Source organism: Bufo gargarizans, chromosome 1 (genome assembly GCF_014858855.1).
Source record: "Bufo gargarizans isolate SCDJY-AF-19 chromosome 1, ASM1485885v1, whole genome shotgun sequence".
In the NCBI taxonomy this organism is placed as follows: Eukaryota; Metazoa; Chordata; class Amphibia; order Anura; family Bufonidae; genus Bufo; species Bufo gargarizans.
In genome coordinates, this window is record NC_058080.1 from 514137196 (window position 1) to 514150944 (window position 13749).

Sequence of the window (13749 nt, forward strand, 5' to 3'; positions counted from 1 at the left end):
TTTGCGGACTGCAAAATACAGTCGTGTGCAAGAGGCCTAAATGTGTGAATATAGCCTTAGGGTCCCTACACACACACAATTTTTTTTTTTTTTTTTTTTTAATAAAGCCATAGAAACCATTTTCTCCCCACCTCATGCGGTTTCTTCATAGCAGTGTATTTTTTTTTCTGAACAAATTTTTTTTTCTTATAGAGAAGATGTCAAAATGCCAGAAAAACCTCCAAAATCTTTAACATGCTGCATTTTCTATCGAAATTACAGAAATCCAAAAAACAACACCTAAGTGACAAGAACGCCAGTAGCAAAAAAATATGCTTTTGTGTCCTACATTTCCTATAGACCAGCTATAATCTTGAGCTGGGATTTTTACGGTGACAAAATGCCACTATAACACTTGTGTGTGAACCCACCCTTAGTGTATTCACGGCACTCCAAGTCTTAAAGGCTTTTATAAATTTCCACTATAGTCTGCAGTATCTGTGGAAAACTCCATATTCACCTGCTCCTCGCCGTTCCATCTCCAAGCAGCATGTAGTCCTTAGTAAGGCCAAGTTCACACTTCAGTTATTTCCAGCCAAAACCACAGGACAGGTGCAGATCTTTCCATTATACCTCATCTCTGAGTAGGCTGGTTTTGGCTCACAATAACTGTAGTGTGAACTCGGCCTAAGGTGTTCCTTCTGCTGCCGCACGCTGTCCCTCCTTGTCCTGGGAAGGCTTCAAAAGTCAAACTGGGTTGACAGATCAGAGAAACACATGAAAACTGGTAGTGGCGCTGTTGTAAAGGAGACTCCAAAAGGTTTTCGTTTATTAGGACTATATTGTACCGCATTTTGAGATTGTAATGATCCCTTCATCAGGTCAGATACACCCGACCTCACAAAAAGATCAGTACGATCCTGAAAGTCTTGATAAAACATAGTCCTTATTAACTAATTAGGCCTATTGCACACAAACGTAATTTTCATTCAGTTTGTTTTTTGCGGACCATATACAGAACCATTCATTTCAATTGGTCTGCAAAAAAAAAAAAAAAACAGATGGTAGTACTTCAGTTTCTGTATTTCTGTTCCGCAAAAAAATAGAACATGTCCTATTATTGTCCGCATTACAGACAAGGACAGTACTGCTCTATTAGGGACCAGCTGTTCCATTCCATAAAATACGGAATGCATACGGACGTCATCTGTATTATTTGCGGACCGCAAAATACATACGGTCGAGTGCATGAGGCATAACTCGGGAGTCGACTTCACGGCAGCCCCACTAACACTTTCCAGCGTTTCTCCTACCTACAGTATCTATAGGCTATGACAGGGATCAGCAACCTTTGGCACTCCAGCTGTGGTGAAACTACAACTCCCAGCATGCACACTTGCTTGGCTGTTCTCAGAACTCCCATAGGAGTGAAGCGAGCATGCTGGGAGTTGTAGTTTCACAACAGCTGGAGTGCCGGAGGTTGCTGACCCCTGGGCTATGATATGGTATTAACATTTTTCTACTGTTACCCATCTCATTTTATACATAGAAATGACAACACATATAGTATCCGTATAATAAGGTAGGGGGAAACTTCATCAAAGCTGTAACGGGAAAAAGTGATTTTAAGAAATTCACAGCCATTGCTGTGGCAATGCATGCAAGTAATCAATGCTGTCTTACCACCTTGGACTTTTCCCGCTCCATTTTTACGTCACTTACTGATCCTCGAAACAAATTATGTCACATCATTAGTCATAATAAGGTAGGGTATTAGAAAGGAACTGATGACTTTTGATGGATTTTCTTTTGAGCAGTTTGCACTTTACTTGTTCATAATTGTGAAACTGACATGTTCATGATTGTGAAGTTGTGCATAATAAATTATTTTGGTATTTTATCTTGTATGGTATATTCACCACATATCAGACAAAACATGCAAAGTGTCACTGTGCTATGGCTATTCGCACAATGTCAGGAGGATATCATGTACTTGGGTAAAAATCTCTGGGTAAGGGTACTTTCACACTTGTGGCAGGACGGATCCGGCAGGCTGTTCACCCTGTCGGATCCGTCCTTCCTCTGTTTCGCTGTGCCGCCGCTCAGTCCCCATTGAATATAATGAGGACTGGGTGGCGCTCTGGCGCAGTACGGCAATTCGCGGTCAGAGGCCGCCGAACTAAAAAGTCGGACATGCAGGACTTTTAGTCTGGCGGCCTTTCGCCGTGCTCTGTCGTCCCTATTATAGTCAACGGGAACGGAGCGGCGGAAGGACGGATCTGACAGGGTGAACAGCCTGCCGGATCCGTCCTGCCGCAAGTGTGAAAGTACCCTAAGGCCTCATGTACACAACCGGTCCATTTTTTGCGGTCTGCAAAACACGGAAGCCGTCTGTGTGCCGTCCGCAATTTGCGGAACTGAACAGGCGTCCCATTGTAGAAATGCCTATTCTTGTCCGCAAAACAGACAAGAATAGGTCCGCAGTTCTGTCCGCATCTTTTGCGGCCCCATTGAAGTGAATGGGTTCGCACCTGAGCCACAAAAACTGCGGCTCGGATGCGGACCAGAACAACGGTCGTGTGCATGAGGCCTAAGTATATTCACACATCCGCAACTGTTTTGCGATTCGCAAAACACTGACACTGGCTATGTGTGTTCCAGGTTTTGCGGACCACACATGGCCGGCACTATAATAGAAATGCCTTCTCTTGTCCGTGGCTGCAGACAAGAATAGGACATGTTCTATTTTTCTTGCGGGGCCGTGGAACAGAAGTGCAGATGTGGACATCACACGATGTGCTGTCCATATCTTTTGCGGCCCCATTGAAAATGAATGGGACCGCACCAGTCCAGAAAAATTGAGAAACAGATGCAGACCTATTTTGCAGACATGTGAATTGACCCTAACAGGCTAATGTAATATTCAATACTGCAGATTACACTTTACAATGAAAGTCAGTGGCTAATGTGTGCAAGCCTACGCCAGATCCCCATTTTCTTGGGGAAAAATTAAAACGTACTGAATGTCAACCCTTGCAAAATGAGCTGCTGAAAACAAACATCAAGACGAGTGATGATCCCATTGAGGACAGGCTGACTTTTGTTGTGGTGAACAGTCCTACCCAAAATCTTTACTGCATATAGCCAAGCACAGAATTAAAGGGATTCTGTCACCTCGTTTTATCTTAGCGCTGCGGACATGCACGGCTAGATCGCCGCTAGCATGTCTGCAATATACCTGTCCCATATCGCTGAGTGGTTTTATTGAGTGTAAAAAAATGATTGTATAGATATGTAAATGAGCCCGTTTCTGGTGCCCAGCCACGCCCCCCTGTGAAGGAGCCCAGCACCGCCTGTATCCACAAGTCTCCTCTTTGCTCAGAAAGTCAGATTGCTGTAATCTCGCAGTGCCGGCATAGTGTTCCTTCCCTGTGCTGGCATCAGCCTAGGGTCCTCAAGTTCCCTATGTGCCTGGAGCGGTAATGCACAAGTCTGACCACCACTCCAGTCCCACAGATGGGAATTTGAGCACTGCTCCACTAAAGGGGTTTTTACAGAATTTTAATATTGATGACCATCATTTCATATTGATACTGACCATCAATATCAGATCGGCGGGGGACTGACAGCTGGCACCCCCCCGCCGATCAGCTGTTTGAAGAGAAGGCTGCGCATCAGTTTTCGGCCAGACCATTCTCATCGTCTTTGCCAGAACAGCCCGTCAGATCTACAGTAAATGCTCTAGCGTGAAACTAGCCTTGAGTAATGAACTGCCAAGGCACAGGACATGTAGCTACATACAATCGTTTCACAAGTGGCCTGTTCCCTCTAATTCTGCTCAGGGAACTGAAGGAGCTTTTTATAGTATGTCTTGGAGTAAATTATTATACTGTGCATGCTCAGGGACTGTGGACATGACATTTCTGAACAATGTAAAATGAAACGCAACAGTGAACACGACAACAGAATTCTCCGGCCACGTCACAACATTTTAGGTAACTGTAGTTTAATAAACCAGAAATGGAAACACAAAATCTGCATGGCATACAGATAACCTAACAAAAATGTCTGTAGTAAAATGCAGCTACCGCTTGGGGCTTTGCCAATAGCCAAACCTCAGAGACATTGTTTTACGGCCCCTTGAGCACTAAGGATTTTTTTAAAAATAGACCATTGCAATAGTATTTTTAGAATGTTGGTCAAACAAAGCCTTTTGTGGCAGTTTTTGATGCAGTCTTTTGATCCAGAAGTGGGTTGGAAGGGAATGGGAAATATTTAAGAAAGACTTAAGGCGCCCATTAATGTAGAACGAGAACATAGGGTCCGACTGACAGTCTTGTGTGTGGGAAGCCCCCGACTCTCCCCTGATGATGTTGGGAGAGAGAAGGACCGTTGTTCTGGCAGCAGCTTTTCCCCGTCTCTCCACTGAATAGGCATACACGTTCGGCTGAATCAAAGGTGTATGAGGAAATTGGGAGACTGAATTACTAAATGTGTATGGCCTCCCTTAGTCGCCTTCTTGCTGGATCCAACTTTGACCTCGATTCAAAAAACTGCATCAAACCACCACCACAAAAAACTGACGCTACTCTTACAAAGCTTTTGCATTTTCTTACATCTGACATAAAAAAAGACCATATATACTTAAAATAAATTGCATTTTTTGGTTCCATGTATATCAATATATTTGTAGGAAAATTAGCACAAGGAGGTAAACCATGCCACATAAATTCTTAAGAAAAAAAAAAAATAGATATTTTAAACCTCTTGTTCACATCACAGATATAAAGAATTCTTCGAGCTTAGTGGGACAGTGGCTTATGGGGAGGTGATATAGTGAAAGGTGCAGATTGCATCAAGCAGGAAACGTTTTTCTAAGCCGAACAATCAAAATTTACAGAAACCAATCAATATAACATGAAACAGAAAAACTACATATGTGCTTTAGGAGTATATCTACATGTCTCTCTAGGCAAATGTCTTCCCAAAAATGCTACCGAAGGTCACTGAAGTCAATCGCACAAAAGACAGCAAAGCACTTAAGTTGTATTTTGTTCCGTTTCTTAGGTATAACCGACTCTAGGAAGGCTGAGCAGCCAGCGGTATAGCTGCCATTACAACTAGTGCTACTGCTGTCGTACTTTATTTAGCTGTCCATACACATTGGTGAAAATTGTGGCCGACTGTTGTATGCACAATGGCAGACTTCTGTCAGGTTGGAATATTTTAGGTGTGACTGACTTGTAGCTAATGTATGGTTGATAGGCGGATCATTTGCCACTTTGCACACAAGGAGTCTTATCGGCCAGTTTAGCTGGGTGGGGATGATCCCATGGTCACACTGTGGCCAATCAAAATCCCATGTGTATGGGCAGCTTAAAAAGGGTTTGTAAGACAACTTATCCCCTACCTACAGGGGGTAAGTCTCTGATCGGCTGGGGTCCCTGCCGATCATGAGAATGGGGTCCTGTTTGAATGGAGTGGCAGACACAATCACGTGACTGTTCTCCATTTAAACTAAAGAGTACTGGCTCCCATTCTAGTGATCAGTGGGGACGTCAGTGGAGACCCCCGACAATCGGACACTTAGGCTACTTTCACACTAGCGTTTTTGGCTGATCCGGCAGGGTTCAGCAAAAACACTTCCGTTACTGATAATACAACCATCTGCATCAGTTATGAACTGATCCGGTTGTATTATCTTTAACATTGCCAAGACTGATGAGTCATGAACTCCATTGAAAGTCAATGGAGGACGGATCAGTTTTCTATTGTGGCAGAGAAAACAGACCCGTCCCCATTGACATCCGTATTGGTCCGCACCCCAGAACGGAAAGCAAACAACAACATGTTGCAGTTTGCTCTCCGGCCTGGGAACGCAACCAAACGGAATGGAATGCATTTTGGAGCATTCCTTTCTATTTAGTTCAGTTTTGTCCCCATTGACAATGAATGGCGACAAAACTGAAGCGTTTATTTTTTTCCGGTATTGAGGCCCTATGACGGAACACAATACTGGAAAACTTAAATGCTAGTGTGAAAGTAACCTTACACCTTATCCTGTGGATAGGGGATAAGTTGTCTTAATGGGACAAACTTTTAAGGCTCTTTAATAAAATTATGCCTATAAAGGACAGGGAATGTATGGCTGCATAACTTGCCTGAATTGCTTAATAGGATCCTGGGACAACTGGACCATTGTAGGAGCTGCGATACAGGCAGAGCTGTATGCAAAGCTCAGATATCTATATAGCTGCATCATGAGGAGGAATACTAAATCCTATAAGATCTGTAGGGTGGTGGTCAAAAAGGATCACCTGACCGATTCACCAACTGCTTAACAAGAAACATCTATATGGTGGCAGATCTCCATAATTTCACCTGTTCATTTGGGTACGATGTCGCTAAACAACAGATCTGTGACCACAGATAAGTAGATTATGTGCACAACGAATACCCTAACAAATGTTAACAGCCATACTTAGCGAACTTTTGCACCCCGAATCATGCCTCAACTGAACCAGTTTTCATTTACTTTATGTAGCCAATTATCTGACCATTCTAAAATGATGGTAGGTTCTATACTTAACATTGACTACACTGATGGCCCAAATTCACTCGTTGTGTGGTATCAGAAATGGAGCTGGTTCGGGGTAAAGGTGCCCATAACATATGGGACATTTCAACCAACCGTTAGAAACATTTGCATGCCCAATTGTTCACAATGGCTGATGGCGGACTTCTGTGTGCCAAAAATGCAATTGGCCAGGTTGGAAAATGTTGTCTGTGGTCAACAGAAACTATAGGGGTCATTTATTAAATAAAAATAAGCCTATATTAGGCATATTTCTGGTGTAGATTGTGGTGCAAAGGTCCTTTGCGCTGCAATCTGCGACTTTTCCCCGTTCACACCACCCAGTTCTAAAAAAAGTAGGCGTAATGGGGATGGGCCTGATTTAGGTGCAGAAAATGATCTAAATGTAAAACAGCAAGGAAGTTGTGTATGTAGATCCATCACCAGCGCATGTCCTTATTAAGACCGGCGTCTAAAACGCCGGTCTTAGTAAATGTGCCCCTATGTGTATATGCTACAATTGCAATGATTTTCCAACAGGGGCAGACAACTTCCTCCTGATCCCTGTGTGTCAGTGATGTGATGAAAGAGTTGGCTGGCTTGATTCAGTAGCTAAACCAGCCCCATGTTCCATCATGGCTAATGCAAATACAGGGAAGGGGAATGGCTTAGGTCAGGGATTAGTAACCTCTGGCACTCCAGCTGCTGTGAAACTACAAGTCCCAGCATGCAAACTTACTCGGCTGCTCTTCTAACTCCCATAGAAGTGAATGAAGCATTCTGTAGGTTCTAAACAGCTGGAGTGCCGGAGGTTGCAGATCCCTGGCTTAGGTAACGAATGAACCCAGACAGCCAGCCCCATTCATTAAATCATCTAAACACAGGGAGGGGGAGGAGGTTATCTTCCTGTGTCGGAAAATCACAGCTCCACTTCTGGGACTACGAAAGGCATCGATATCAGGCCAGAGGTGCAGTACTGATAAAATAGATAATATGTTTCATCACTTTACATTTGTAAAACAGGGTGTCAGACAAATCTTTTCATGCAATCATTTAGTTGGCTGTCCAATGTGTGTGCAACACCGACATCTAGAAATGGTGGAATTGCCTAGCGCTGAGAAAGCGGCAGACACACCGTATAATGGGTTGTATAGCGTGTTACTCAATATAGATGTGTTCACACACAGCTTCTTTCCTGCAATTTTGTCACAATTATGGAGAAACAAAACAATTGGTACAAAACATTTTCCAAAAATTGAGAAATTGCAACACAAAAACAGCAACTTGTGGATTGACTAACGTGGTAGCCAATTGTTCTGCATCCGTTTTAATAGCTACTTTGGGGTTGGTTGTGATGCCATCACCCCACTAGGTGTAAAGAAAATGCACACAACTAAAAGATAGACGGATGGGGAAGAATGGAGTCTTCTTATAGATAATGTGCAATTTAGTAATGTTGAGGGATCGAAGAGCTGAGACCCCACTGATCACAGGCATGAAGGTCAGAGACATGTCTCTTCCAAGACCTGAAGAGCCCTTTTGCCGCCCATTCGTTCCAGCGAGCGGTGGGAGCCTCAGCTGTTGAACGCCCCCTCTCAACCAATACCAACGTCTCAATATGGCTGTTGAATCCAAACGAAATGAACAAGCAAGTTCTGCATCCATACTGTTACGATGCTGCCGCAGTCACTCAAAGTGTCCCATTATCACAATATGCACTATATAGCGGTGCTCATTCACATAAGACTACACAGAGGCTGCTAATCGCCCATTGCTGAGACTGACTTGTGTAGAGCAGGGGTTTTAATCCAGTTTTAACCAACAAAAAAAAAACGAACTGTAAATTCCACAGGGAAAACAAAGCATGAAAATGAGGAGAAGACATATAAAATACCTGGAGGTGTTTCACGATCACTTTTGCAATTCAGTGCGATCAATAGACATTCTGCAACAGGTGTAAAAACATAAACCCAACAGACCATTATTAGCTACCCCTGCTTTGCCTTGCCTGCCTCAATATGAGGGAAATAAGGAAGCCTAAAGTCTGCACTATTAAAACATAAAAAGTAATCGGTACAGAACCTAGAAAAACAAAACTACGTACAGCCCGACCGGGCAGAATCTGCAGTCCGGGTGTTTAGTGGAGATGTAAGCAGCTGCAGTAATGGATAAGGTCACAGAGGGCAGTCACTTTCACATTTTCCCATTGCACATGTCCCTTCTTAATCACTTTCCGAGCAACATCTTGGCAAAGTCAGCATTAGACATCTTCCGGGGCTCCCCTTCAGCGCCTGATGAAGTCTCTGGTGTCCGGGGGGTACCATTTTCTGTTTTTGTGATGTCAGATGTATTCTGGCGGTGCAAAGATCGGGGTAAGAGAGCCACTTGGGTTCTTCCTTTACCCCTCCTGTAAATGGAAAATAATTAAACACCAGAATTATTTTACGTGTTTAACTTCCATATCTGTGGACACCACAAGACAGAGGAGAGATGCTGTGCTTAGGGATATGGTTTCATCAGCAAAGCCGTACTACAGACAGGAGGTGAAGGACCCCTGTTTCTCTGCCAGAATTCTACAAGACTGTTAGGCCCCTTTCACACTGGCGAGATTTCCGCGCGGGTGCAATGCGTGAAGTGAACGCATTGCACCCGCACTGAATCCTGACCCATTCATTTGAGCCTGTGCACATGAGCATTGGTTTTCATGCATCACTTGTGCGTTGCGTGAAAACCGCAGCATGTTCTATATTCTGTGTTTTTCATGCAACGCAGGCTCCATAGAAAGGAATGGGGCTGTGTGAAAATCGCATAGCATCCGCAAGCAAGTGCAGATGCGATGCGATTTTCACGGATGGTTGATAAGGAGACTAGGGATGAGCAACCCGGGACCCCATTTACTTTATTATTTTCCATTATAACATGGTTATAATGGAAAATTGCATTCTTTAATACAGAATGCAAAGTCAAATGACAATAGAGGGTTAAAAAAAAAATTATAACATTACTCACCTCATTCACTTGATCGTGCAGCCGGGATCCTCTTGTTTATTCTTCTTGAAGGACCTGCAAAAGGACCTTCGCTAACATCAGTGCAGGTCCTGCTGAATGAAGATAGAATGACCTATCTTTATTCAACAGGACCTGCGCCGACGTCACCGCGCTCACCACATGATGAACGTGATGATGTCAGAGAAGGTCCTTCAAGAAGAACAAACAAGAGGATCCCGGCTGCGCGATCCAGTGAATGGGGTGAGTAATGTTATAATTTTTTTAACCCTCAATTGACTTTGAGGATTAAAAGACTACTATTATTTTCCAATATAACCATGTTATAATGGAAAACAATAAAATCTACAGAACACCAAACCCGAACTTCAGTGAAGAGGTTCGGGTCTGGGTACCACATTAAGTTTTTTATCACGCGCGTGCAAAACGCATTGCACCCGCGCAATAAAAACTGAACAACTGAAAAGGAACGCAGGCAAAACTGAATGACCTTGCCTGCGAACTCATTCAGTTTTCACTGAACGCAGACACAACGCATCCGGACACGCTCATCTGCATAGGGCCTTAAGCTCTTCACTTACGCTCCATAGGTTTGCCGAGGAACCATAGACGTTGTAGACCGAGCAGCCTCCTGACTCTCTTGCTGTCTTCTTAAAGGAGGATTACTAATCGCCACCTTAATAATATGGTCCTTCACTTTTGTGCCATCCAATTTCATTACAGCTTGTGAAGCCTGGGCCTCATTTTCATAATCAACATATGCAAGTCCCTGATGAAGAGTAAAGGGTCATGAGATGCTAGAAAATTATTACATACAGTAAACTAGCAAACAAAAAGGGCCCTGCAGTGAAAACGTCATCACACCTGGCCCTGTCAAGGTGCCGAGGGCAGGGCAATTGCAGAGAAAGCTGAGCCCTAGGTGTAATAGTAACGCCCCCGCTGCTCCTAGAGGCTCATTTGCATATATTCAAAGTTCATTTTTCTTAGCAATGCGGGCACATATGAACATTGGACCAACACAGGTGCCTTCAGCTGCCAAGAGCACATGTAACGGGTCAGCCAGCTTCATAGGTACAAATCTGCTGCCCTTTAAAGCCAGTCTTCCCACTTTTTATCACTAATATATGTGAACCTCCCTGAACTCTATACTAGCTGTATACAAGCAGTATTCAGGTAGCAGCCATGAGCTGCAGAAATACTTCAAATTTCACAAGTCTGTACCCAAAAAACTGAGCAAAGACATTTATTAAACAAAATATCAGACATGGTCACCAGTATAAAATGTGGAGCTCTCGCATAAGACTTTGTATATAATAAAAGGGCACGGCTTTGTGATACTTATAGTTCCTTGTATAGGTGTACACGGAATATGCTTTGGCTGTGCCTTATTTGTAATAAAACATGGTATCCACCTAAGTTCTGTTTAATATACAATGTCCTAGCGCTCCCGCGCTTGAGCTGGGACTTGTGGTACTATTAGACACTGTTCTTAAAATGTTCCGCTGTCTAATGTACTATGCCCAGTAAGGCGACTACTTTATATGTTGACTTGGTATATTTATTTATGTTGATGGTGGTTTGGGAGGTTATTACTCACAAATTCTGCAGCGCTGTGATCCTCCTTCTACATCTCTGTCAGCCGCCCACTCTGCTGTATGCCAGCTTGAGTAGCTCTCTAACACATGTGTTGTTGTAGCGCGGGGACGCCAAAACCACCTTAGATGCACCCGTGTGGATTAGTGTACACCTTCCATTTTTCACAGGCTGTTCCTACCAGACGCGTTTCAGAACAGGACGTTCCTTCTTCAGCGGTAGCAAGTTCTTGCCACCACTGAGGAAGGAACCTCCTGTTCCGAAACGCATATATACCAAGTCAACATATTAAGACAACATATAAAGTAGTCGCCTTACTGGGCATAGTACATTAGACAGCGGGACATTTTAAGAACAGCCCGGACCAGAGCGAGTGTCTAATAGTACTACAAGTCCCAGCTCAAGCGGGAGTGCTAGGACATTGAATATTGAACAGAACTTATGTGGATACCATGTTTTATTACAAATAGGGCACAACCAACGCAAAGACATTTATGTATGTAAGGAATAATTTCATCATAGGATTACATCTTACAGGAGTTAGCTACTTTCTGGTAAAAATTCTGCAAAGACAAGTTGTAATGTTAAAAAGGTATAACGAGCAAGTAAAAGTCCGGAACAACCAATGATGTTCTGTGAAAACACTGGAGACTGGCGCGTATGTAGGATTACGGCTGTCACAGACGTGACAGGCTGCCCTCACTTTTTTGTTCTAGCTGGACACTTATCACACGGACAGATACAGGCAGCAGAATCTGAGGCAGCCGGGGAAGGCTGAGAAAGTGCTCCAACACATGGTTAGATGGGGACCTCAATTTGCATGGTTTTTATACATCCGTAAATCTAGTTATTGTTCCATTTGCTTTATTAAAACGGTTATCCCACACATTTAAAACACAAATGTGGAGGACTTGCATGCCTTTCTGGGGGTGGGCGGAAGCTCATCAAGGCTGGACTGCAATTAGCTCTTGTTATCCCCTTCCTCCCCGCATGGCAAATAATCCTTGACATACGGCTCCATAAATACAATATTGTATAGCAATGCCTTCATAATTTCCTTCTTCAAGGTCTAGAGATGGAACGACCTCCGGCGCTCTAGCTGTTCTGAAACTACAACTCCCAGGATCCTTTCACTTACAAGAACAACTGAGAAAGTGTGCATGCTGGGAGTTGTAGCTTCACAGCAGCTTGGGTGGAGACGGTTCTTGATACCTTGTCTAGAGAGATTTACCTATATACTTGTATATATATATATAGCAGTACAAATGAAAGAATGGCGTTTGGGCCCCTTTACTATGAGAACACTACACCAGCACTGAGTGGAGACAAGGGAACAGAGAAGATTCCGAGCATGTCCGTCCACCACTGAACGCAGGAGAAGGTGGATAAGAAGGATAACAATATTTGTATTGCATATACAGTATATTGCAATAATACTTAATTCAAAATACCGCCATTTCTTGCATAGTAATACTTTTATGTTGAATAACCGCTTTAAAAATGTTCATATTTAAGGCCTATCCTCGAGATCGATCAGCTCTTTCGGTGTAGCTCCGGCACCAGAAATACACAGCTACGTCCAGCGTCTGCAGCTCTGCTCCAATAGAAGTGATGAAGGTGTGTAGTTCCAGTCCCGGAGATACCCAGAAACAACTGATCGTTAGGGGTGCGCAGTGTCAAACCCCGTTCCATTAGAGGTTGATGATCTAGGCCAGAGATGCTCAACCTGCTGCCCTCCAGCTGTTGCAAAAAATACAACTCCCAGCATGCCCCAATTGCTGTAGGCTGTCCAGGCATAATGGCAGTTGTGGTTTTGCAACAGCTGGAGGGCTGCAGGTTGGGCTTCCCTGATCTAGGTCATCAAGATCCTCCACATGCATTTCCATATGCTGAGTCCACCACACATTTAGTTGCAGAAACACTGTGGATTTGCCACAGCTTTCACTTTCTGCATTGCAAAGGGTGAAATCCACAGGAGATATCTGCAACATAAATGTGCGGCACAAGTCAAGTTATGTGTGGATCCCGGTGCAAACACTTTCCACAGCGTGTGAATGAGATGCATTTTTAAATCTCATCCACTTTGCTGGTACTTTACAACACTGCAGATTTACAGAACGAAAACCCGAGGCAGCAAATCCACATGGTTTATGTCACGTGGGAATAAAGCTTGAAAATTCTGAATTTCCAAGTCACACCATATTTCCTACCTTTGGTTTCCCAGATCGATTGGTTACCAGACGGATCTCCTTAAGGGTGCCATGCACTTGGAAGATTTCTTCCAGTTCCTCTTTGGTGCAGGAAAATGGTAACCCAGAGACAAACAACTTATGTTTCTCCAGAGCTGTGCTGTACTTGAACACCTAAGAAAGGCAAACCAGTATTTAGTACTAGGAAATTCCTGCAAATCGTACCGTAGCAGAGGGGCTGCTACAGCTCTCTACTTTTGTTCAGCTGACTGTCTATCTGCAGTGTCTGATCATATGTACACTGTTATTATTGTACTCCTTTATATAGCGCCAACATATTCCGTAGCATAGTACAGAGACCGTTTTCACTCACACTGGTCCCTGGGGCTTACAATCTAAATTCCAAAT

General features: G+C 43.6%; 1 protein-coding gene across 1 annotated transcript in view; it reads right to left on the bottom strand.

Annotated features, from left to right (window-relative positions):
• Window positions 1-5944: 5944 nt before the first annotated feature.
• The window catches only part of SART3 (spliceosome associated factor 3, U4/U6 recycling protein), a 69891-nt gene continuing 62086 nt past the window's right edge, over window positions 5945-13749 (bottom strand). The window contains exons 15-17 of the mRNA XM_044281382.1: window positions 13363-13515; window positions 10141-10328; window positions 5945-8960 (exon numbers count right to left, since the gene is read on the bottom strand). Coding sequence (XP_044137317.1) covers window positions 8780-8960; window positions 10141-10328; window positions 13363-13515 — 522 coding nt within the window. The 3' untranslated portion in view covers window positions 5945-8779. The remainder of the gene's footprint in view (window positions 8961-10140; window positions 10329-13362; window positions 13516-13749) is intronic.